Below are 27663 nucleotides of genomic sequence, written 5' to 3'. Positions count from 1 at the left end.
TTGGGAGGGGGGACCAAGATAATTACTTTCATTTAGCAAATAAAGCTGCTGTTTTATTCTGCTCCCTTGTGCTTACAGCTGAGTTAGTGGAGGTTATACTAGTAGATTCTTACATATTGTTTTTTCTTTTCAGGTACCACAATACATTCAAGGGAATAGCATCTACAACATAACATTTATTTGTATTCTCTTTACAGACTCACATTGCTTCATAACAAGCAATAAGTGCAAAAGGTATAAGGCTTCTGGCAAGAAGATGCGTTCCCTGGTATTGGCATCCATACAAAACTCTATCACTGCTGCTAAGTGCAAATAAAACAGCCCACAGTTTTCAAATAAAATACTTTTTACAGCCATCTAATAGAAGATTCTACACAGCTTTTGAAACAATGAGAAAGTCTGAAACTATTAGAGATGTAATTGGAGGAGGATCATTTTGAACGCAACCACAAAGCTGGATTTTTACATTATGCTGCAATTCAGCGCATCTTCACAATATTTCTGAACTCTTGTAGAAAATTCTCAGTATTCACTGTTGAGATATTTATGCCATTTGCACACTGTGGTGATCTAATGACTAAGAAATGTTTTTTTATGGATATAAAAGGTGCTCTATGAATAAATACTTTCTCCTGGAACTATCTGCTATACAATAAGAATATCTTACTATCCATGGGTACCAAGACAGCCATAGATATTGCCATTCTTAGGTGATGGAAACAGGTGGTCTTCGAGTCCAGAGGAGGAATCCTGTTAGAAAGAGGAGCTTACCTAGTGGGCATAGCTTCCTTACTCCTACTAAAAAAAGGATAAGTAGCAGATTAGACACAGATATGAAGACTCTCTGTGATTCCAGGAATGTGACCCTTTCCTGTGCTACCAATGAAAAGGATTTTGTTTCACCTCCATGCAGAGAGGTAGCCTCTCAACTCATTATGTTTTGATTATAGAAGCCCTGTTAGTGGGGATTAAATATTTTGATACATTAAATTAAAGGAACATTAATGTAAAAATGAAACTTTTCTTGGTTTAGATAGAGAATGTAATTGTAAAGGGACATTCTGGTCAAAATTGAAATGCACTTAGATGAATTTCATCTTTGAATAGAAATCTATTTACAATATTAATACATTTGACAAAATGCTTCTAGTAGAATTTTTAGCACTGTTTTAGTGTTGTCATTTTTTTCTGCACGTGCATGTGAAGCATATCTAGATATTCTCCGTGCACCAGCATTTTAAATCAGCTGGGGGCCTGCATCATGTTAGCAGTTTTGCAAATTGAGTCATTACCAGATGATTCAAGCAGCTTAGGCTCTCTGAGCGAGTGCTGTGTTTAAAATGTTGGCGCACGGAGCATACTTGAGTACACTTTTGAAACTGCTGTAGTTATTACTAGAATCAATTTTGTTAATACATGTATAATGCAAAGATGCTTCTATTCAAAAGTGAAATTCTCCTGTGTGCATTCCAATTTTGTCTGGAATATCCCTTTTTAAAAGATGTTTTAAAATGTGCTTCTATTATCAAATTTACTTAGTTCTCGTGATATCCTTTGTTTTTAATACATCCGTAGGAAGACTCAGGAGCAGCAATGCACCACTGGGATCTAGCTGGTGATTTCTTTCTACATGCACAGGGTTCCTGTCTGGCTTGCCAGATGTGTTCTGCTTTGTCCCAGTGGTGTAATGCTATTCCGGAACCAAATTTATCTATGTGTTTAACCCCTTTTCATGGGCTAAATACAGTTATATGGAAAGAACAGTGCAATAATAAAATGCACTAACATATAGTATTTTACTTTTGCACTACTATATCCTGATTACACATTTTATATTGCATTAAAGTTTTCTTCATAAAAAAATGTGTATTAATCTAGTAATCTTTAAAGGAACATGGAAGCCAAAATTTAAACTTTTATGAGTAAGGTATAAATACAATTCTGTTATAAATTTTAACCCTTGCTATCCTTTGTTGAAGCTTTGATATTTCATGAATGCCTACTGTGGTAGCCCCAGGAGTGTGCACGTCTTATGAGCAGTGTTTGCAGCAATGCTATACATAGTGCTCAAGACACTTACACACCCCTGAACCTACCTCAGTATGCTGTCAGGGAAAGGAGCTAAATTTCAACACAAGGATACATAGAGAACGAGGTAAGATTAACAATAGAAGTTAATTGGAAAGTGTTTTAAAATTGTATCCTCTACTTTTGCAGGTTTTAAAATTTGATTTAAAAATATGAAAGTTATTTGTTTGAGACAAAAGCTTCCATTTTAATGAATGCTTAAAGGGACACGAAACCCAAATTTCTTTCATGATTCAGAGCAAGCAATTTTAAAAACTTTTAAATTTACTTTTATTATCACATTTTCTTTGTTCTTTTGGTATCTTTTGTTGAAAAGCAGGGACGTAGCCTCAGGAGCATGCATGTGTTTGGAGCACTATATGGCAGCAGTTTTGCAAAAATGTTATCCATATGCAAGATCACTAGATAGCAGCACAATTTCCTTATGTAGTGCTCTAGACACCTACCTAGGTATCTCTTCAACAAAGAATATCCTGGGAAAGAAGAAAAAATTATAAGAAAAGTAAACTGGAAACTTTTTTTAAAATTGAATTCTCTGAATCATAAAATAACTTTTTTTGGGTTTCATATCCCTTTAATTACTACTGAACATATCCATAGTAGTATTATTTGGAGTTTAATTAGTCATGATACCTGCCTTTTAGCATTATACATTCATAAAAAATTATTGTAGTATGTGTGTGTGTGTATATGTGTGTGTGTGTGTGTGTGTATATATATATATATATATATATATATATATATATATATATATATATATATGTGTGTGTAAATCTAACAACGTTCAAAATTAGGGGGAGGCAAAAAGTGAGTTTAAAATCCTCTTCTACGCACAAAATATAGAGAAAATAACTCATTGTGTAGTTCATTAACAAACCTAGACAGGCCAGAAGGCTTGTTTTTTCCCACAGAGAACCTCTGAATTACATTGTTTCCAGTGCAGCAAATGATTCTGGGTAAGATATGCAAATGAGGTTCGGAATGACGCTTTTTTTTACTTCAAGTCTGCTTTTTAGCAGATTCCCTTTACGCCAAAGCATCGCTGTAGACACAGCTTATAAGCTTAGAGCTAGGGTTAGTGCAATGATTCATAACCATCACAGGACAGACTGTTTCGTGGTTTTTGCCACTCATCAGCTGGGAGAAGGTTTGAATCACCTTGATTTACTTTGATTCAAACCTTCTCCCAGCTGATGAGTCGCAAAAACCACAAAACAGTCTGTCCTGGGATGGTTATGAATCACTGCACTAACCCTAGCTAAGTCTATAAACTGTGTCAACAGCGATGCTTTGGCGTAAACGGAATCTGCTGAAAAGCAGACTTGAAGTAAAAAAGTGTCATTGTGAACCTCATTTGCATATCTTACCCAGAATCCTTTGCTGCATTGGAAACAATGTAATTCAGAGGTTTTCTGTGGCAAAAATAAGCCTTCTGGCCTGTTTAGATTTGTTAATGAACTCTCTATCTCTCTAATCTCTCTCTCTTATATATAATTATTTTTATTTATTTTTTTCTAAAAGTGCGTGCCTTTACTTTATTGTTAGAATAGTGCCTACCTGTTGTGAAGTTTGCTGACCAGCCTATTTGTTTTAATAGTATTATTTTTATCCTTTTAAAGTTAAATGACAGCGATGAAGACCTCTTTGGTGATTACGACAGCTTTGCTGAGGATCCTTCGTTACTTGCACAGGTGGATGAGATAGAAAAACAGTCCACTCAAGGATCTACCAAGGTTTTGCAACGCAATCTAAAACAAAACCTGGAAGAATTTCATTTAACTGAGGGGAAAATAAATAATAATATATTTGTTGGAATAGAGCAAACTGAAGAAAAATGTTCTTCACAAGGAATCACAAGTGAAATGAAAGATCTGTCTGATGACTTTTTAGATGAGTTGCCATGCTCACAGTTACTTTGTTGGGAAGATCAAAATCCACCGTCAAATATGGCAGCACATAAGGGTTCTACACACCTTAGTGATCGGAATGTTGCAGAACCAAGCAATATTTTGCCTCCCATTGGTGAAGTGAGTGACATAGACTCCCCAAGTATTTCTCTAGTAAACCATGAACAGGGAAGAAGGAAGAGTCTTAAGGATCATCTTAAAAACACGCTAGCTGGAAATGTGAAGGCTCAGTCTCCACAGGTTTCTAGGACTAAGCAGCTCCAAGATGCTATACTTTCCGAGGAAATTGATGTCGCTAAGAAGACTGTGGAAACATTGTCTGAGTTGGATTTAGGACCATTTTACGGTCTACCCAGTAGAGTCAGTGAACTTATTGAACAGAACAGAGGAATTAAAAAACTCTACGGTAATTTTCTCTTTTTATGCTGACCCTCTGCCAGAAATTTCCATTTAAAACCATAAAACTATATAAATGAACACCTAGTTAAAGGTACAGTGTAAGTCACGCATTTTGCATGTTAGCACATTGTTGTTGCTGCATAACAAACAGCAATACCTTTTTGTTTTGCTGCAGAACTAAATGTTTAGTTCTCTTCTGTCCACCACTCAAACTTACATTTTCAGTACGTTCATAATGCTTTATCTATAAAATAGAGTTAAGGTTCCCTCCATGTTTGTGTTCTCTCCACGCGTTGCAGATGCACAGTGGCATTGCTGACTCTAAACAGCCAGTCTGCTTGTAGCACTAACTGACGGACAATCAGGATTTGCCTAGAAGTAATTGACAGGTCTTATGGCCAATCAGAACTGATATAATGTTTCTTTATTATTCATAAAGAAGTTACAGAGCTACACAATATAATATCAACTGGCAGAAATAATGTGTAAAGAAATAATGTGCAAGTAAATGTACTGCCCAAAATAAAGTAAGTGAAAAGTGGGTGATAGAGGATATAATAAATACTGCATTTTAATATCTCACCTGACTGTGCCAAATGTAAGTGTGGAACATAAAATAATAGGGATTTGGTGAAGCTACATAGTTAATGTATATTAATATATGCAGCACTAGTGTATAAACTGTGCTATGTGTGCTCTTCCACTCTGTATTTGAATATAGACTCCGATTGGATGTTAGCTCCATCCGCTTGCTCCGCCTTTTTCAAAGGGCTTACCTGCAGCACCACAGAAGTAGGAATAATTGACGTTTTACTGTAATAAATCTGTAAGTTTAACTTTACATTAACCCATCAGTATTGTTTCTTTGCATTGTTTGCTTTTAACAGCCATTAATGTTTTATCCTTTTGGATGAGTACACTGTCCCCTTAAAGTCAGTTCTGGGGTAGCAACACTAAACACAGCCAGTGATCGGTAGCTATCACACATATCCAACCTCTTATTGACACTGAACCCAATTTTTTTCTTTTGTGATTCAGATAGTGCATGTAATTTTAAGCAACTTTCTAATTTACTCCCATTAGCAAATGTTCTTCATTCTCTTGATATCTTTATTTGAAAAGCAAGAATGTAAGTTTAGATGCCGGCCCATTTTTGGTGAACAACCTGGGTTGTTCTTGCTGATTGGTGGATAAATTCATCCACCAATAAACAAGTGCTGTCCAGGGTACTGGACTTTCTTTTTCAAATAAAGATAGCAAGAGAACGAAGACAAATTGATAATAGGAGTAAATTAGAAAGTTGCTTAAAATTACATGCTCTATCTGAATCACAAAAGAAAAATTTGGGTTCAGTGTCCCTTTAACTGTTTTACCCATTTAAGGGAGTTAAACATAGACTTCTCAATAAGTAATCATGCAATATAATATACTGTAACACACTTAAATTGAGCAACTTGTGGTCAGGTAAACCTTTCAATAAATCATAGATGTTTGATATTTATTGAGGACATGTGTGAAATCCCTGCTCTGAATATTACTCAGAGAAAGCTAATATGAATAAAAAGCAACATAAATACACTGAGTAGGGGAATTAGTGGTAGGGAACTTTTTGATTGTTAATGTTGACATCATGTGATACCGAAATCTCATCTGTCCAAGCGATTCTAAGGTTTAGTGATTATATTTCTTATATATGCAAAAAATATGATTAGAATGTCCCTTGACTTCAGTTGGCATCTTTACAATGAAATAAGCATGTTCTGCATTACAACCATTGTCTGAAAAAGGCCTTGCAACAAGTCTAGTTTTTTTGCTTATTGTGCATACTTTGAAGATAGAATGGAGATACAATTAACACTTTAAATTAAAAAAATGGAAGCATAGAAATTATTATTATCATTTATTTGTAGCACTAGATCTTAGGTGCATGATTTTGTGGTACAATTTACAGCTACAAAAATAATGAAAGGGCAGTGGGCACAGCTTGTGAGCTGTCATTTTGTAGAAAAGTGATATACAGAGCAGGAGGGCTAGTTAGGGTTGCCACTTTGGCCATGTTTTCCTGGACACTTATAAGTTACACATGCTGCAGGGTAAGCAGGGTGGAACATGTAATGTATTGTGTCTTTGGACATCATGTGATGAACAGCACAATACATGTTCCTCCCTGCTTACCCTGCAGCATGTGTAACTCATAAGTGTTCAGGAAAACATGGCTGAGGTGGCAACCCTAGGGCTAGTGTGAATGATAGCAAAGCAAAATAGTGGAAGATTTGCTTTCACCAGAATAGTGTGAGAATTTATTTACATGAATGATCAGTAGACACATGGAAAACACTGTCATTTATTTTTATAGACTGTTACAGACTTAGATTTAAGATAAACATATTCATACAATTGTGAAATAAATACATAGATACACATGCTGGCAAATATGTCAGAAAAAATAAATACATCTGTGGTAATATGTGTCTTTAAAATTCACAGATTGGCAGCACACCTGTTTGACCTTGGAATCGTTAAAAGAAAGGAAGAACTTGATTTACTCCTTGCCTACTAGTGGTGGAAAAACGCTGGTTGCAGAAATCATTATCCTTCAGGAACTGCTGTGCAGACAAAGGGATGTGCTCATGATCTTGCCATATGTTGCTATTGTACAGGAAAAGGTAGATTGATTTTTCTAACCAGATATGAAATAGTTCACCTGAATCTTTAAATGGACAGTACCGTCGAAATTAAATGTTCATGATTCAGATAGAGCAATTTTAAACAACTTTCTAATTTACTTCTATTGACAAATTTGCTTTGCTCTCATGGTATTGTGTTTTGAAAACTAAACCTAGGTAGACTGATAGGAGCTCATCAGCGTGCACGTGTCTATAGCAGTCTATGGTAAGAGTTTGGCCTCTATTTATCAATCCGTCAACCGCAAATACGCTGGAATTCCGCAGCGTAATTGTGGCAAGCCTGATTTTCCTTATTTATCAAAGCCTACAGACCGGCAAAAGTAGAATTTTGTGACGTAACATACGATCCACCGGTCTCAGTCCAACACAGATCGATGCTTACATCAATACAGATGTTTCGAATGCAAATTCGGCACTATCTGACTACTTTTGCAAGTTATCAATTTTCTACCAGATACGCTCGGCAATATTACCCCCTAATCTGCCCCCCCAACACCGCCGCCACCTACATTATACTTATTAACCCCTAATCTGCCCCCCAACACCGCCGCCAACTACATTATACTTATTAACAACTAATCTGCCCCTCCCAACACCACTGGTGTAGGGGGGTGCAGATTAGGGGTTAATAAGTATAATGTAGGTGGCGGCGGTGTAGGGGGGGCAGATCAGGGGTTAATAACATAATGTAGGTGTGGGGGGGGCAGATTAGGGGTTAATAACATAATGTAGGTGGCGGTGGGCTTCGGGAGCGGCGGTTTAGGGGTTAATAACTTTTGTTGCGGGGGGGTCCGTGAGCGTCGGGATAGGGGTAAAACAGTATAGTATAGTGTGGGTGTTTAGTGACAGTATACCAATAAAGCTGGGTAAAAGCCGAAGAGCAGCGAGATCGATGACTGTCAGTTAACAACAGTCCGCTGCTCATCGCCACGTACTTGGTGCACGGCCTTTTGACAGCTTTTTTGGTAACTTTGGAGAGCGTATTCAGGTCTGCGGCAGCGATGATAGGCGATCTTAGGCGAGCGTATTGGTGCCGTTGAATGCAAGTAAGTTGACGGCTTGATAAGTAGGCCTCTTTGTATCTATGTATAACATTGCTATAAACAATGTTGCAAAAACTGCTGCCAGATTGATGGACACATGCACACTCCTGAGCTCATCTAGGATTACTCCTTAACAAAGAATACCCAGAAAACTCAGGAAAATTGGTAATATAAATAAATTGGAAAGTTGTTTAAAATGGCATGCTCTATCCAATCAGTTTAAGATTAATTTTGACTTTACTGTCCCTTTAAATTTAAAGTGTTATGAAACTCAAAACGAAACTCATGTTTCAGATGGAGCATGTTTTCTAGTTAGTTTTATTAGCATTATTTACATTGTTCTTTTGGTATAATTTGTTGAAAATTATGGAGGCTTAGGAGCAGCAATGTGCTTCTGGCAGCCAGCAGGTGATTGGCTCTACACACATATACTTCTCTTTCTCACAAATGTGTTCAGCTAACTCCCAGTTGTGCTGTTCTGGAGCTGACTTTAAAGGGACAGTCTACTCCAGAATTTGTATTGTTAAAAAAGATAGATAATCCCTTTGTTGCTCATTCCCTAGTTTTGCATAACCAACACAGTTATATTAATATACTTTTTACCTCTGTGACTACCTTGTATGTAAGCATCTGCAAACTGCTCCCTTGTTTCAGTTCTTTTGAAAGACTTGCATTTTAGCCAATCAGTGCAGACTCATAAATAACTCCACGGGCGTGAGCACAATGTTATCTATATGGCACGCATGAACTAATGCCTTTAGCTGTGAAAAACTGATAAAATGCATTCAGATAAGAGCAGCTTTAAAGGGCTTAGAAATTAGCATATGAGCCTACCTAGGTTTAGCTTTCAACTAAGAATACCAAGAGAACAAATCAAATTTGATGATAAAAGTAAATTGGAAAGTTGTTTAAAATGACGTGCCCTGACTGAATCATGAAAGTTTAATTTTGACTAGACTGTCCCTTTAAGCATGTGTTTAACCCCTTTGCAGAGGTTAAAACATAATTATATGCAAGCACCAGTGCAATAATAACTTTCTCTAACACATTAGAAGATTTTCTAACACTTTCTGCACTTTTATGTTCTTTCAAATGTGCCTGTTCTATTATTTTGACGAGGATCCATTTTTAAAGGGCTATTAAAATCATTTGTATATATCCACAGTTAATAACTATATTGCAGATGGCCTGCATACAAAATTAAATGTTAAAAACCCCTAAAGCTGACATTTTTTATCACCTGTGTGCTTCTTTTCTTATTTAAAGTAACATTAAAGGACCAGTCAAGTTCAACACTGCAAGATACAATAATAAAAGTATTCCTTATGTAATATTAATTATGTCTAATTGTACCTTAGCATTTTTCTTTATGTAGTCTCCTAAAACGAATGTTTTACATTTTTGTCCGTTTTCCCTGTCCTCCTATATCACGTGTGTGCGATTTTCAAATGAAAAATGCATATACGTATATGCATTTTTCATTCACTGCGCAGCCGTAACCGGAAGTGGTGACGTCACTGGCACATCGGCATTGCTCTTCTTTGGTGGAGCAGTGCACATAAAAGGATGTGCACTGTCCACAGAAGCAGAAGAGCACCTGCGTGTCAAGAAGACCTTACAATAGTTGTATTGTATTTCTATGTCATCAGACCCTGTTCCAGGACACATGATAGATGGATAAAATTGTGTACTATATAATTATATATCTATTAAAGTAAATTAAACATTTTGGTCTGCTTGAAATATATATATATATATATATATATATATATTGTGTGTATGTGTGTGTGTATGTATATATATATATATATATATATATATGTGTATATATATATATATATATATATATATATGTGTATATATATATATATAATGTGTGTGTGTGTATGTTGATTTAGGGAAAATAATAAAAATTATTGCAATATACATTCATTATTTTCAGGGGGGTTTTTCCTGTAAAATACCTTTGAAAACTGCTTATCCCTCTCTTTCCAGAGATGCTAGAGTGCATCGTGAAATGTCTAACCCTGCAACATTCTACACAGTAATTGGTTAACTCAGAGGACAATTCATTTACATCTTCCCATAATTGGCCACTGCAAAAAGAGACTAGGATCATAAATTCCACCAAGCTTTTCAAATGATGATTTTCTATTTTTTTATGCATATGTAGTTTCATAACATTTTACCTTTCAAAATCATTTCCCATTTGTTTTTGGCTTTAACTAAATGCACTTTTTTTCCTTTTTAAGGTTCGTGGTTTGTCCAGTTTTGGAGTGGATTTGGATTTTTTGGTAGAGGAATATGCGGGCAGCAAAGGAAGATTTCCTCCCTTAAAAAGAAGAAAAAGAAAATCACTTTATATTGCCACAATAGAAAAGGGGCACAGCCTTGTCAATTCCTTGATTGAAAATGAACGGATCAGTGAGTTGGGCCTTGTAGTTGTTGATGAGGTAATGTATCAATGTAGAGGAATAAGCTTCCTTCCATTTGTTTATTCTTTAAAGGGATATGAAACCCAATACATTTTCTTTTGTTATTCAGACAGAGCATACAATTTTAAAAAAAGATTCTATTTTACTTCTATTATGAAATTTGCTTCGTTTCCATGTTATTCTTTGTTTTGTATAAAATCAATCATCTATGTTCTCTTGCTATCTTTTGTTGAAAAGCAGGGACATAAGCTCAGGAGGTTGCACATGTCTGATGCACTATATAGCAGCGGTTTTGCAAGAATGCTATTTATTTGCATGCGCACTAAAGGGTAGCCATGTAGTGCGCCAGATGCCTACCTAGGAATCTCTTCAACAAAGAATATTATGGGAACAAAGCAAATTTGATAATAGAAGTAAAATGGAAACTTTTAAAAAAAATTGTATGCTCTGTCTGAATCACAGAATAATTATTTTGCCTTTCATATCCCTTTAATGGATATTTGATTATAAAAGTATTAGCAAATACATAAACAAATATATACATAATATAATACACACACTTGCAAGGCTGTGTAATTAGGCCATGGTTAAAAATGTAATATACCAAATGCTAAGTATATAAATACAAAAATTTCACTACACCATAAATCTCTGAAGGTGTAGAAAGTTAGCAGGTATTATTAAAGGACAAGAGACTATTACCGAGTACTTTACATTGAGCATTTATGGATCACTTCTTGTAATCAGTACACATAAAGATCAGGTATACTTATTCAGCTGTGTAAGATGTCAGAACACTAGGCCCAGTGTATATCAAGGTAAATATAATATGCTCAAAGTTGCAACACTCACTTCTGAATATTTCAGGTATAAAATCTCGTATCACTTCTTATTAATATAGAAGTATTTTAGAGTTGCCTTGCGTATGAACAAACAAACAACCAAGTTACTCACTGTTAGTCGGCCCCACACTTGCAGGATGGCGGAAAAAAAAGGTACCTGTATTCCACCTCACCGTACAGCGTTGTCTGTAAAGAACTCGTGACTTTGATTTGAGGGATGTAGCTGAGGTGTGTGTGGAGTGATGTTCACCTGTGTTTGTCCTGGAATAAATATACCGTTATGATTTAAGCTCTGTCTACAAGAACTTTTATTTCATCCTTTCTTGGAGTCATTTATACATAATATAACAAAGACCTCTTATTGCATTACCACTATCAGGCATCCTTTCCAGTGCCGTATCTCAGGGCAGATTATTACAGTTTAAGACAGATTCCCAGAACAGTAAGACTGAAAAAAAATAAAAGACCCAACTTTGTTCCCACCTAACTAAAAATGTTCAAAATTAATCTTATACATTGTTAATGGAGGTAGAAACTGACAAGATTTATGGTTTATGTAAAATGAGGAATTTTCTAGGCAGAAGCTATGAAGTGGTGCAAGTAAATCATAGGAATGCAAGATGGCATCATTAGTATAGCGATGACTTAAAGAGACAGTCTACTCCAGATTTTTTATTGTTTAAAAAGATAGATAATTCCTTTATTACCCATTCCCCAGTTTTGCATAACCCGGTTATATGAATACAATTTCTTTCATGTAATTGGCAAGAGTCCATGAGCTAGTGACATATGGGATATACAATCCTACCAGGAGAGGCAAAGTTTCCCAAACCTCAAAATGCCTATAAATATACCCCTCACCACACCCACAATTCAGTTTTTACAAACTTTGCCTCCTATGGAGGTGGTGAAGTAAGTTTGTGCTTAGATTCTACGTTGATATGCGCTTCTCAGCATTTTGAAGCCCGATTCCTCTCAGAGTACAGTGAATGTCAGAGGGATGTGAAGGGAGTATCACCTATAGAATACAATAGTCATCCTAACGGGGATCTATTTCATAGGTTCTCTGTTATCGGTCGTAGAGATTCATCTCCTACCTCCCTTTTCAGATCGACGATATACTCTCATATTCCATTACCTCTACTGATAACTGTTTCAGTACTGGTTTGGCTATCTGCTATATGTGGATGGGTGTCTTTTGGTAAGTATGTTTTTTATTACTTAAGACACTCTCAGCTACGGTTTGGCACTTTATGTATTAATATAAAGTTCTAAATATATGTATTGTACTTATATTTGCCATGAGTCAGGTTTATGTATATTTCCTTTTGTAGATTGTCAGTTTCATATTTGGGAAAAGCATTTTTTAGGAAAATTTTTTTTTCTTACCTGGGGTATAGTCTTTTTTTCAAATTGACTGTTTTTCATTAAATTTCGCGGGCAAAATTAGGCTTGCGAGGGGGAAAAATGCCAAAGTATATTGCGTCATTCTTGGAAAGTTTTTTCGATGACGCAAAATTCGTCATTTCCGGCGTCTTAGTTGACGTGAGTTCCTTTCACAAGGTTGCGTCTTCATTGACGCGAGTGTGTCATTTCCGGATGTTGTTAGTGCCAAAAGAATTTCTGTTTGCATTGTGCGTCATACTTTGCGCCAAATATTTTCATTATTTAAAACCCCATTCCTATATGCCTCTTGCCTGTTTGCATTTTTTTTCCCATTCCTGAAACTGCCATATAAGGAAATTGATAATTTTGCTTTATATGTTGTTTTTTTCTCTTACATTTGCAAGATGTCTCAATCTGATCCTTTCTCAGAAACCACTGTTGGAACTCTGCTGCCTGCTCTACCAAAGATAAGTGTATTTGTTGTAAATTTGTGGAGATTATATCTCCAGCTGTGGTATGTAATAGTTGTCATGATAAGCTTTTACATGCAGAGAATGTGTCCATCAGTAATAGTACATTGCCTGTTGTTCCTTCAACATCTAATGTACAAGATATACCTGTGAATTTAAAAGATTTTATTGCTAATGCAATTCAGAAGGCTTTGTCTGCCATCCCGCCTTCTAATAAATGTAAAAGGTCTTTTAAAACTTCTCATAAAGTTGATGAAATTTCAAATGTCCGACAACATACTGAACTATCCTCCTCTGACGAGGATCTATCTGATTCAGAAGATCCTTCCTCCGATGTTGACACTGACAAATCTACTTATTTAAAATTGAGTATATTCGTTCTTTGTTAAAAGAAGTGTTGATTACATTGGATATTGAGGAATCTAGTCCTCTTGATGTTAAAACTAGTAGACGTTTAAATTCTGTTTATAAACCTCCTGTGGTTACTTCTGAGGTTTTTCCAGTTCCTGATGCTGTTTCTGATATGATTTCTAAGGAATGGAATTGGCCTGGTACTTCTTTTATTCCTTCTTCAAGGGTTAAAAAATCGTATCCTTTGCCAGCAGTTAGATTGGAGTTTTGGGAAAAGATCCCCAAAGTTGATGCAGCTATTTCTACTCTTGCTAAACGTACTACTATTCCTATGGAAGATAGTACTTCCTTTAAAGATCCTTTAGATAGGAAACTTGAATCCTATCTAAGGAAAGCCTATTTATTTTCTGGTCATCTGCTCAGGCCTGCAATTTCTTTGTTCTCAACTTTTTGGTTGGAAAGTTTAGCACAACAGGAAACGGATACTGATTTGTCTAGCATTGTTCGCTTGTTCTCAACATGCTAATCATTTTATTTGTGATGCCATTTTTGATATCATCAAAATTGATGTTAAATCTATGTCTTTAGCTATTTTAGCTAGGAGAGCTTTGTGGCTTAAATCTTGGAATGCTGACATGGTATCTAAGTCTAGATTACTATTTCTTCTTTCCAAGGTAATACGTTATTTGGTTCTCAGTTGGATTCAATTATTTCAACTGTCACTGGGGGGAAGGGAGTTTTTTTTTACCTCAGGATAAAAGACCTAAGGGTAAATATAAAGCTTCTAAAAACCTAATCCTTCCACCAAAGAATCTGGTTCCAATTGGAAACCTTCTTCAAGTTGGAGTAAATCCAAACCATTTAAGAAATCAAAGCCAGCCCCCAAGTCTGCATGAAGGTGCGGACCTCCTGTGAGAAGATTTTTCCTCTCATGCATCCCAGCAAATCCAGTAAAGGCTCAGGCTTTCCTGGAGCTTTCAGGGGTAATCATACCAGTTCCGTTTCAGGAACAGGGTCTGGGGTTTTATTCAAATCTATTCATTGTCCCAAAGAAAGAAAATTCATTCAGGCCAGTTCTGGATCTGAAAATTTTGAATCGTTATGTAAGAGTGCCAACTTTCAAAATGGTGATTATAAGGACTATTTTGCCTTTTGTTCAATAAGGGCATTATATGTCCACAATAGACTTACAGGATGCATATCTTCATATTCCGATTCCTCCAGATCATTATCCGTTTCTGAGATTCTCTTTTCTAGACAAGCAATACCAATTTGTCGCTCTTCCATTTGGCCTAGCAACAGCTCCAAGAATCTTTTCAAAAGTTCTCGGTGCCCTACTCTCTGTAATCAGAGAACGGGGTATTGCGGTGTTTCCTTATTTGGACGATATTTTGGTACTAGCTCAGTCTTTACATTCTGCAGAATCTCACATGAATCAATTAGTGTTGTTTCTTCAAAGTCATGGTTGGAGGATCAATTTACCAAAAAGTTCTTTGATTCCTCAGACAAGGGTCACCTTTTTAGGTTTCCAGATAGATTCAGTGTCCATGACTCTGTCTCTAACAGACAAGAGAATATTAAAATTGGTTTCAGCTTCTCGGAACCTTCAGTCTCAATCATTCCCTTCAGTAGCTATGTGCATGGAAGTTTTAGGTCTGACTGCAGCATCGGACGCGATCCCCTTTGCTCGTTTTCACATGAGACCTCTCCAGTTTTGTATGCTGAACCAGTGGTGCAGGGATTATACAAAGATATCACAATTAATATCCTTAAATCCCAATGTTCGGCTATCTCTGACTTGGTGGTTAGATCACCATCGTATAGTTCTAGGGGCCTCTTTTGTTCGTCCAACCTGGACTGTAATCACATCAGATGCAAGTCTTTCAGGTTGGGGAGCTGTCTGGGGATCTCTGACAGCACAAGGGGTTTGGAAATCTCAAGAGGCGAGATTACCAATCAATATTTTTGAACTCCGTGCGATTTTCAGGGCTCTTCAGGTTTAGCCTTTGTTGAAGAGAGAACCGTTCATTTGTTTTCAGACAGACAATATCTCAACTGTGGCATATGTCAATCATCAGGGTGGGACTCACAGTCCCCAAGTTACGAAAGAAGTATCTTGGATACTTGCTTGGGCGGAATCCAGCTCCTGTCTAATTTCTGTGGTTCATATCCCAGGTATAGACAATTGGGAAGCGGATTATCTCAGCCGTCAGACTTTACATCCGGGGGTGTGGTCCCTCCATCCGGATGTGTTTTCTCAGATTGTTCGGATGTGGAGTCTTCCAGAAATAGATCTGATGGCTTCTCATCTAAACAAGAAACTTCCCAGGTACCTGTCCAGGTCCAGGGATCCTCAGGCGGAAACAGTGGATGCATTGACAGTTCCTTGGTGTTACCAACCTGCTTGTATTTTCCTGCCTCTAGTTCTTCTTCCAAGAGTGATCTCCAAAATCATCATGGAACAATCGTTTGTGTTGCTGGTTGCTCCAGCATGGCCTCACAGGTTTTGTATGCGGATCTTGTTCGAATGTCCAGTTGCCAACCTTGGCCACTTCCATTAAGGCTAGACCTTCTATCTCAAGGTACATTTTTTCCATCAGGGTCTCAAATCATTAAATTTGAAGGTATGGAAATTGAACGCCTAGTGCTTAGTCATAGAGGTTTCTCTGACCCAGTGATTAATACTATGTTACAGGCTCGTAAATCTGTTTCTAGGAAAATTTATTATCGAGTTTGGAAAACTTACATTTCATGGTGTTCTTCTCATAAATTCTCTTGGCATTCTTTTAGAATTCCTAGAATTTTACAGTTTCTTCAGGATTTTATTTCACAGAAAGATTGCTAAGCTTCCTGATATTCACTGTTTTGTACAGGCTTTGGTCCGTATCAAGCCTGTCATTAAATCAATTTCTCCTCCTTGGAGTCTTAATTTGGTTTTGAAGGCTTTACAGGCTCCTTCGTTTGAGCCTATGCATTCTTTGGACATTAAACTACTTTCTTGGAAAGTGTTGTTCCTTTTGGCCATCTCTTCTGCTAGAAGAGTTTCTGAATTATCTGCTCTTTCTTGTGAATCTCCTTTTCTGATTTTTCATCAGGATAAGGCGTTTTGCGGACTTCATTTAAATTCTTACAATTAGGTAATTCGTTGTATCCAACAGCGCTTTTAAAAATAGACCTCCAGCTCCTAAAACAAATGGGTCCCTAGTTACCCATAGTTGGGTGGATAAAGCAAAAATATAGAGTTATAGGAGCGCCTAATCTAAGGCCAGGTCTGATAGAATTATAAAACACAATTGAAATCGTAAGCTGGAATTGTAGAACAGATATGTGTGAAGTTTAAAAGTTTAATATCATATATTACTCTTTGCACAATAAAAAATTATTAACATATATTACTTTAACACAATATTACATGGATCCATGTTATAACAATTAAAACATGATGGATAAAATCAGAATTATACAATAAAATGATGGTAGTGGGGTTGGATAAAGGCAGGGGAACAAATAGTTACTACTCTACAGTGTACAATAAAAATAAATAAATAGGTTATAAATAGGTAAGTACAATACAGATTGTAATCAATAAAATTAAGTACAATACAAATTGTGATCAATAAAATTAAATATAAATGGTAATGATGAAATAGTTCATAGTGGTAGCTGTGTTACAAAGTCTCAAAATCCCTCCTGGGTAATATAATAAAAGAAAGTCAATTCACAAGATATTCCAAAGTCGAGAAATTGGGTGGAAGTGAAAATAAAAGCGTGAAAAATATATCCAAGCTGAATCCAAATAAGAAAAATTGGAAAATGTGAGAATTAAAATTGGTGATAGTTGTGAAAAACACAAAAAGATACAAAATAAAAATAAAAATAAGGAAAAATATATATATGGACAGTGATTATCCCAGGCTAAAAAACACAGGTAAAAAAAGCTGTGCTTGTGATCCAAAATCAAAAAATTAAAAAATTATTGTAAAGGCATAATCTCCAAATCCTGTGGAAAAAGAAATAAACAACATAGAGCAGTACCTATGCATTCTTTGGACATTAAACTACTTTCTTGGAAAGTGTTGTTCCTTTTGGCCATCTCTTCTGCTAGAAGAGTTTCTGAATTATCTGCTCTTTCTTGTGAATCTCCTTTTCTGATTTTTCATCAGGATAAGGCGTTTTGCGGACTTCATTTAAATTCTTACCTAAGGTTGTGAATTCTAACAACATTAATAGAGAAATTGTTGTCCCTTCTTTATGTCCTAATCCTAAGAATTCTTTGGAGAGATCCTTACATTCTTTGGATGTGGTAAGAGCTTTGAAATATTATGTCGAAGCTACTAAAGATTTCAGGAAGACTTCTAGTCTATTTGTTATCTTTTCTGGTTCTAGGAAAGGTCAGAAGGCTTCTGCCGTTTCCTTGGCATCTTGGTTAAAGCTTTTGATTCATCAAGCTTATTTGGAGTCGGGTCAAGCCCCGCCTCAGAGAGTTACAGCTCATTCTACTAGATCAGTCTCTACTTCGTGGGCTTTTAAGAATGAAGCTTCAGTTGATCAGATTTGCAAAGCAGCAACTTGGTCTTCTTTGCATACATTTACTAAATTTTACCATTTTGATCTATTTGCTTCTTCGGAAGCAGTTTTTGGTAGAAAAGTTCTTCAGGCAGCTGTTTCAATTTGATTCTTCTGCTTATGTTTTACGTTTTTATTCTTTCATTTATGAGAAAAAAATTATTTTTTTGGTTGTGGATTTAATTTTTTCAGGGGAAAATGGCTGTTTTTTTTTTATCCCTCCCTCTCTAGTGACTCTTGCGTGGAGTTCCACATCTTGGGTATTGCTATCCCATACATCACTAGCTCATGGACTCTTGCCAATTACATGAAAGAAAATATAATTTATGTAAGAACTTACCTGATTAATTACTTTCATATTGGCAAGAGTCCATGAGGCTCACCCTTTTTTTATGGTGGTTATGATTTTTTTGTATAAGCACAATTATTTCCAAATTCCTTTGTTGATGCTTTTTACTCCTTTTTCTATCACCCCACTACTTGGCTATTCATTAAACTGAATTGTGGGTGTGGTGAGGGGTGTATTTGTAGGCATTTTGAGGGTTGGGAAACTTTGCCCCTCCTGACAGAATTGTATATCCCATAGGTCACTAGCTCATGGACTCTTGCCAATATGAAAAAAATTAATTTATCAGGTAAGTTCTTACATAAATTATGTTTTTCACCTCAGTGATTACCTTGTATCTAAACCTCTGCAGATTGCCTCCTTATTTCAGTTCTTTTGACAGACTTGCATTTTAGTCAATTTGTGCTGACTCATAAATAACTCAACAGGAGTGAGCATGATCTTTATATGGCTCACATGAACTAGCGCTGGCTAGCTGTGAAAAACAGTCAAAATGCACTGAAATAAGGGTCGGCCTTCAAGGGCTATGAAATTAGCGTATGAGTCTACCTAGGTTTAGCTTTTAACAAGGAATACCAAGAGAACAAAGTAAATTTGATGATAAAAGTACATTGGAAAGTTCTTTCAAATTGCATGCCCTATCTGAATCATGAATGTTTAATTTTGACTATACTGTCCCTTTAAGAGTATTACACATGCTGTTACTAAAAATATTCATACTTTTACTGATTTTGGGTCAAGAAAACGAATATGACTTCTACTTGATGTTGATAACTGCTATGCACTATTTTTGTTAATTTATGACTGTATGTAGCATTATTTAATTTATGGTATAAAATAAAAACAATATTAAAAAATACTGCGCAATATGGTGTTTCACAATGGCTAAACATATGCAAAGAGGGGGTGAAGTAATGTGTGTGGTGTGGGTGGGATCAGAAGTAGCGACTTACATTTTGGGCTGGCTAGTAGCTTAAAGGCTGTGACACACTGCAAGCGGAGCGTTGCGCAGCGTGTACATGCGGCTGTGCGCGCTCAGTGTGTCCTTCCTTTTCATCTCTGAGCACTCTGCTGCGTCAGGTTGTGTAGCTGAGTGCTCAGAGATGAAATAATTGAACTTCAGAAGCGATGCAACGTGGTGAGAAGCAGCTGCAGTGCCTCGCGCTGCATCGCTTTCAGTGTGTCACAGCCTTTAGACTTGAAATTTTGAGCCCTGTGTGTGTGTATATATGTGTGTTTTATAGGTATTTTAATTGCTAACTGTTTGACAGAAGCATAATGCTCAGAATTCTCTCTGTTTATTTTCTCCCAAAAGCTGCACATGCTTGGAGAAGGACATCGAGGTGCTATTTTGGAAATGACCCTAGCTAAAATTTTACACACTAGCGGTAAGTCATTGTATTGTTCATATGGCAAAGCAATTGCAGCTTAGGTCCTAAGGTATAATCCTATTTCTCAAATTCACATATTATTATTTTTTATTTTTTTTTTAAAAGGGGATGGAACATTGAAATTATGAATTACACACAATTTTGGAGCCATAAAATGCATGATAATTCTAAAATGTCATTCTTATAAGTCATGTTTACATTGTGAAGTTTTGCTTCTTTTCAAAAATAGTTTGAACCATGCATTAGTAAATACGTTTATACACACTGCAACCATAACAACTCCAAACGTATCTCATGCACTGCAATGTGTTAAAATACTCAAGGCATTAACTGTATTCAAAACCAATATTTAAAAAATGTTAATTTTCTATAATTGTAATTAGGCTTAAATGGAATTTAAAGACCACAATTGTAAATATGCATTTTACATACAATTAAGCACTAAATATCTACATGTGTTTTTTTTTTAAGTATTTAAAATTGCATTCTGGTAAGTGTTCTTATCTCCCTTGATTGCGACCAATTAGAGCCTGCAAATGCAATTCTCAGATGTATTTTACAGCTTAAGCAAAAAAAAAATGTGTTTATATCATAATGTTGTCATATTTTCATGAATTATTATTAATCATTATTATTTCCTTGTAATCCAAACAATCAGCAACATAAATTAACCCCCTATCTCCCTTCAGTTTATATCTTTATCAATATTAAAGGATCATTCCAGCCAAAATTAAAATGCACATCAATGCGTATCACTTTTGTATGGAAACATTTTTGTATTATGCTTGCATTAGCAAAAAAAAAAAAAAAAAGGGGGTCCGTTTTTAGTGAACTAAATGCCCCTCAGGAGTACAATGTGAGTGTGTATGAAGGTGGAATATACACTCAATGACTGAAAACTATACAAGCCCAAAATCAATAGGAAGAAAAAAATACAAAAAAACAAATCCAAACAGATTGACACACAAATGGCAAAGTTCACAAAAGTAATATAAATCAAACTAAAATAAAGTCAACGATAGACGTGGGAATAATGTAGGCAACTCCTCTGATTAACCCCAAACGGTGGAATTCATAATACTCTACGAATAAAAGCAAACAAGAGGGCGTCTTATCTGTGTATCAGTAGCTCCATCAAAATCGTCCTCAGTGATATATGCACAGGGTACTCACATTTGATTGCAGCACCCTGATGTGCTATTAGAGACACGCTGAAGATTTGCAATGCTTCAGCTCACTGTTTGCAGACTGACAACGTCAATTGCATTGCTAGGAGGATGCTGTACTCTCGTATGAGGCATAACAAGTGACTTTCCCTTCACCGCACCTTAAAGGGGTATGAAATCCAAATTATTTCTTTCATGATTCGGATAGAACATGCAATTATAAACAACTTTCTAATTTACTCCTATTATCAATTTTTCTTTGTTCTCTTGGTATGATTTGTTGAAGGAGCAGCAATGCACTACTGGTTGCAGACTGAACACATGGGTGAGCCAATGACAATCGGTATATATATGCAGCCACCAATCAGCAGCAAGAAGCTAGGTTCTTTGCTGCTCCTGAGCTTTCCTTGATAAACCATTCAGCAAAAGATAACAAGAGAAGGAAGCAAATTAAATAATAGAAGTAAATTAGAAAGTTGTTTAAAATTGTATTCTCTATCGGAAGCATGAAAGAAAATGTTTGGGCTTCATGTCCCTTTAACTGACACAGATTCTGTATCTGTGCACATGATAAACTACACACAGTGCAGGCACCTGTGAGAGATTATTATGGAGTATTTGCCAATCTGAGGGATGCTGGAGGTGGGAGTTAAAATAAATGAGAATTTTCAGTTGGCCTCTCATACAGGAGCTTTTATATTGCGACAGTGAATTTCTTGGAGGCAAATTGGTTCCCTGATTCCCCACATCTCTCCAAAGCCAAATAACCTACAAGAGATCCTGTCAGTCTGCAAACAGTGAGCTGAAGCACTGCAAATCTTCAGCGTGTCTCTAATAGCACATCAGGGTGCTGCAATCAAATGTGAGTACCCTGTGCATATATCACTGAGGGGGACTATTTTGAATGCACTATTTTGAATGTCACTGTTTTTAGTGTGAGCTTTTATTGTGCATGCGCACATGAAGCATATCTAAATATGCCTCATACGCCAGTATTTTAAACCATGTGTCTGCTCAGAGAACTGACAATGGCTTGTATCTGGTAAACTGAGTCATTACCAGCTCTGAGCAGAAACACTGTTTAAAATGCTTGTGTATGAAGCATATTTATATATGCTGCACAGATACATGCATAGTAAAACCTCTCACATAAAACAGTGATAGCTTTTAGGAGAGGCATTTTTGCTAATGCTAGTATATTGGACAAAATGCTTGTAAATAAAAGTAAAATACATTACATTTTTTGATTGGAATATCCATTTAGTTAATTCTTACTTTCACTCATTCATCATTCTGACAGTTTTATGACTATTCATTTTTTTGACAGATGCACTGGTCTCTGTTCTGATCTTTTAAAAGTTCTGTGTAAAAAGCATCTTGTGGACGGTTTTGTGTATTTTACAAATTCAAGGTCATTCCAATCTATAAGAAAAATTGATAATAGGAGTAAATTAGAAAGTTTGAAAGGAAAAATTTGGGTTTCATATCCCTTTTAGGTACATATGTTAATTTTGATTTTGAAGCTAACAGGAAGTGCTGCTAGGTCTTAGGCCATGAGTGCTTACTGGTCGATTAACAGATCTCTCACTGCTTTCTTGCTGGATAATTACATACACCATAAAGGGACATAAAACACAGACTTTTTCTATCATGATTCAGATAGATCATACCATTTTAAACAATTTTCCAATGTATTTCTATTATTTAATTTGTTTTGTTCTCTTTTTATTCTTTGCTGAAAAGAATACCTAGGTAGGCTCAGGAGCAGCAGTGCACTACTGGGAGCTAGCTACTGATTGGTAGCTGCACATATATGCCTCTTGTTATTGGCTCACCTAATATGTTCAGCTAGCTCCAAGTAGTGCATTGCTGCTCATTCAACAAAAGATACCAAGAGAATGAATCAAATTTTATTATAGAGGGGGCGGAGCCTATAGCTGTTGCGGCAGGACGTGTATGTGAAGAGCTCCTGGACCTAATTAGCTTATTTAATATTATTTTCTAGCTTTTACTTACTCTTTTTTGGAAAACTCAAGCTAAACTATCTTAAGCTACTCAAGAGGAGTCTGGGTATACCTAACACATTATTAACCTACCTATGTTCCTCAGCTAACCTCACTGCGACTAGCAACGAGGTTGTGTGGCCTTTGCTGTCTGTCTGTAAGTGGGGTTGAGGTTACCGCGTGTATACCCCCCCAGATCCCTGGGTTATCAAACCAGTTCAAAGTAACTGGACAGCTCTTTGTCATCAATCTCCTTCTTGAGTCTTGTTGGAATTCCTACAGATTATCCCATAACTGATTACACTGGGAGAGATTGAGAAAGGTAAACATATGCAACAGTGACCATCTTCTTTACAAAATGGCGACCATCACTCATCTCTTACTAAGTGAAGATCTTTTATGCGCCCACTTTAAGCAGCTTTCCACACTTATTGCTAACGAATGGGGTGCCTGCAAAGCACACTGAACTCACAGACAAGAAAATATTACAACGCTCGGAGGAGAGTATCGAGGGGACACAATCGACACCTCATGGAAGTGAGAACTATAGAGAATCCAAATACCCTAGCTATGCTACTAAAGCCCATGGTTCTTCTGAGACACCTGATGGCAGCAAGTTCATAGTTGCGACAACTGACCTGACTAGAAATGGGGACCCTGGTATTGTTGATAATACAGAACAAGTGAAATCCACACCAAGAAATATAGCAGATGCTGTCTCTGCTGACACAGACTCTATATCGCATGGCATACGCAAGGGAACTGATCCCAAACATGATCTGCCAATTATGCTCCGACTGCAGAGCAAAGGATTGACTAAGACTTTTCCCGTTAAAGCACTTATGTATAACGGTAGTCAGCCAATTCACTCAGAACTTTTGATGGCATTTCCCCATCTGGTTGATACCGTATTCACCGACCTGCCAGCGATTCTGCAGATCTGGGAAGGAGCAGACTTGTGTGGCTACAAAACAGATCCTGTTTTACAAGAAGAAGACCTGCTGAGCTTAAATGGAAATCCGCTGAAACCAAACAACAGAATTCAGGTATTGCAGGGAAGTACAAGTAGATGGATCCAGGATGCCCGCTATGAGCCAGACCGCTATAGTGGGGGTCAATTCTGGGGAAAGTGGATCAGACGAGGTGTGGGCTGAAGAGACTGCCTAATTTAGCGATTGCAGAATGCACAGCCCGGCAAGTCCTATACCTCATACGTATTTGTCTCACCGTCTGTGTACTGCCACATATACAGGTTTTTATACAGTTTGTACTTCATGTTTTTCATCATATTCTCCTTCGAACCCTGCCTATCTGTTTTCTATGCCACAGAATGACAAACCCTGATTTTAAGATCTGAGGACACAGCCTTATTTAGCTATTGCACAGTGGGACCGGGAGCCGGTTACCTATGTTGGTTTATAGTTGTGATTTCTGGTTTGCACTGTTCTTATCGATTGGGCTATATATCTATGTTTGCTTTGCATTATGTAACCTATTACTTCTATGTTCACAAGCATTTCTTACTAATACCTAAGCCATCCTAAATAGCATTGACTCCAAGTAAATGCCCAATATCATTTTAATTAAGCACCCAGGTGGGGTTTATTTCATTTACCACTCTCTCCTATACATTGCTTATGTTCAAGAAAATTTTAGTACTAATTATTGTATTTACCACCCTTAATAACTGAGTTTGGATTTGCCAAACTGCTTCACCACTCTTATTGCTTGACACTACACTTGCTAATTGTGATATAGACCATTAGTTGATCTAGAGTGCAGACACCTTATCATACATTGTAGTGTAATAACCCTCACATTCCCTTCTGATCTGTGGTTACCCCCTTGTCCTTAGATTGCAGACATGTAAGTTATAGACCCAAATAATGTGCCCTAAGTTATTTCCCAATATATCCAGTTTAGTAGATTTTATGCTACTTTATTTGTCTAAGATACCCTATGATTTCTGTTATTATATGTTTAATGACTCAATCTATAAACTAATAACTCTGTCATTTACACATTGAGTATGAAACTAATTTTGGTTCCAAAAGTGGCCTTAACAAATGCTATACTCCCTCCTTATAGTCATGCATGTGACAGGGTCCAAGAGTGGCCCTTACACACCTTTGGGGAGGATCCTTATTCTAAAATGAGGTTCCAAATTTTTGGGTCACAAATGTATTCAGAATATTCTTATATGTATCCATGAAACTGTTATTTTTTGTGCGATTTCTGTACCATTTTAGAGTTATGTTAACCTTATATTGTGGCCTTAAATATATATTGTATCATTACCTTTGAACCTCAGTAAAATAATTATATTAAAAAAAAAATGATTATAGAAATAAACTGAAAATTTGTTTAAAACTTCTCTATCAGAATTATGAAAGAAAAGGGTTGATTTGATAACCCTTTAATACAATACATTTTTTTTCTCAATACAGGAACATCGGCTTTGCAAGAAATGAAAAAGAGCCATACAATTTAAAATGCCCTCGTTTAGATACTTCAAACTAAAAAAAAAATAAGAATTGTGTGTCAATTTAATATGTGCTGCTATAAAATGATTTTGGTTCATTATGTGAATATTTTCCATTAAGTGTTGTCCAGAATATAAAATCATAGCTACATGGATTCATTTATTGTATTATTTTTTAACAGCAACCACACAAATAATTGGAATGAGCGCAACTTTAAACAATGTGGGTGATCTGCAGCAGTTTCTTAAAGCAGAATATTATACGGACAACTTCAGACCTGTGAGTATCTTGTCATGTTAAAGGGACACTGAACCCAAATTTTTTTCTTTTGTGATTCAGATAGAGCATGAACATTTAAGCAACTTTCTAATTTACTCCTATTATCAAATTTTCTTTATTCTCTTGGTATCTTTATTTGAAATGCAAGAATGTAAGTTTAGATGCCGGCCCATTTTGGTGAACAACCTGGGTTGTTCTTGCTGATTGGTGGATAAATTCATCCACCAATAAAAAGTGTTGTCCAGAGTTCTGAATTAATAAAAAAACTTGGATGCCTTTTTTTTCAAATAAAGATAGCAAGAGAATGAAGAAAAATTGATAATAGGAGTAAATTAGAAAATTGCTTAAAATTGCATGCTCTATCTGAATCACGAAATAATTTTTTTTGGGTTCAGTGTCCCTTTAAGTAACATTTTAAAAGTGATTTTGATTTATCCATAAATCATTATTGTATATCTCCCTACATTTGTACAAGTGACTTCTGGACCAGCTAAAAAAAAAAAGGCCTGGGTGGCGTATGAAAAGTTCAGTTTAGGATTTGAGTGGCGGAGATGGGTTCTGAGTAGTGTTTTGGGATCTGAATAGCTGTTGATCTGAGATGTGCTGCAAAAAAACCCAAACTAAATATAAGTAGTATGATGACAGACAGCAGGACTGAGGGATGATGGGAAGAAAAAAACAACTAAATATAAGTAGTATGATGACAGACAGCAGGACTGACAGATGATGGGATGATTGGGGTGTATAATGATTATGATACTTGCAGATAACTACTTAGTAAAACAGGTTTATTTTCTTCTGAATGGCGCAGAAATGCAGATGATGGAATTTTGGGTGTTTAGAAAGAGATTAATGTATCATGCGCTGTAATACAAACATTCACTAGCTGAATTAAATGTATCACAAGAGAAATGCGGTATCTGCAAAATCCAATTTTGTTAGAAGCTAACATTTTATGTTCTGCAAGTCAGAAACTACATATGGGCTTTGTGGTAGTGTCAGGAAAATAATTCTCACCCCCAGGTTATTCTGATTTTAAAAGCTCATTCAACTTAGTGTTTAGTGTTGTCCTTTATCATTTCCCTAGCTTTTGTTTTATTAATTTATTAATGGTAATGATATCTCTCAGCCACCCCTTTGCAAAACCCTTTTTTATTCAAGCTAAGCATCATCATTTGGCACAGCCAATGAGAAGCTAAATTGCCTGAACTATTGGAATAGACTAACTGTAACATACATATGTGACCCATCTTTACAGTTGGACAACTCCCCTTGAGCGTGCAGCTTCTCATTGACTGTACTGCGCGATTTGCAACATTGGAGTCTATATATAAACAAATTAGAGAAATTAAAGCTGTCTGAAAGATAACAGTGTCCCATCAAGCTGAATTCACTTTAAAATTGTTTGTTTACTGTCCCTTTAAATCATCTCTGTAAAAAGGGCACCCCCCAATATACTGATAAATTGACTTGCAGTAGTTCTATGTTAGGTGATACATGAGAGAGGGAGCAAAGGGAAACAATTTGTTATTACCAGATTCTTCTGCAATCTTGCAATAAATTGATATATTAGGTGAGTTTATTTTTTTTTTTGCTTCATTAATACCTTTTTTGCTGCAATTGTTTTTCAACAGTCAACTCCACCCTCCACTTATTTGGAGGAGCCAATACAGACTTGCTACTGGAGTAGAGGGTAGCTACTGCCATTGTGTTAGTAAAACTATCATTGTTGTGTACATTCTAATCTGATTCCCCCCTGCTGAGGGCAACTAGGGACAGGGTTAGACAGCAGGTTCTCAAAAACATCTTAATTTTTAAAGT

General features: G+C 36.3%; 1 protein-coding gene across 3 annotated transcripts in view; it reads left to right on the top strand.

The window, feature by feature from the left end:
* The window catches only part of HELQ (helicase, POLQ like), a 151836-nt gene that overhangs the window by 3593 nt on the left and 120580 nt on the right, over positions 1-27663 (top strand). For all 3 annotated transcript variants that reach the window (XM_053703245.1, XM_053703244.1, XM_053703247.1), the window contains exons 2-7: positions 198-917; positions 3708-4401; positions 6882-7060; positions 10377-10577; positions 19836-19908; positions 25745-25842. In XM_053703245.1, the coding sequence (XP_053559220.1) occupies positions 714-917; positions 3708-4401; positions 6882-7060; positions 10377-10577; positions 19836-19908; positions 25745-25842 (1449 nt within the window). In that variant the 5' untranslated portion in view covers positions 198-713. The remainder of the gene's footprint in view (positions 1-197; positions 918-3707; positions 4402-6881; positions 7061-10376; positions 10578-19835; positions 19909-25744; positions 25843-27663) is intronic.

This window comes from Bombina bombina, chromosome 2 (genome assembly GCF_027579735.1).
Source record: "Bombina bombina isolate aBomBom1 chromosome 2, aBomBom1.pri, whole genome shotgun sequence".
Classification (NCBI taxonomy): Eukaryota; Metazoa; Chordata; class Amphibia; order Anura; family Bombinatoridae; genus Bombina; species Bombina bombina.
This window is presented reverse-complemented; position numbering and strand designations above follow the sequence as displayed.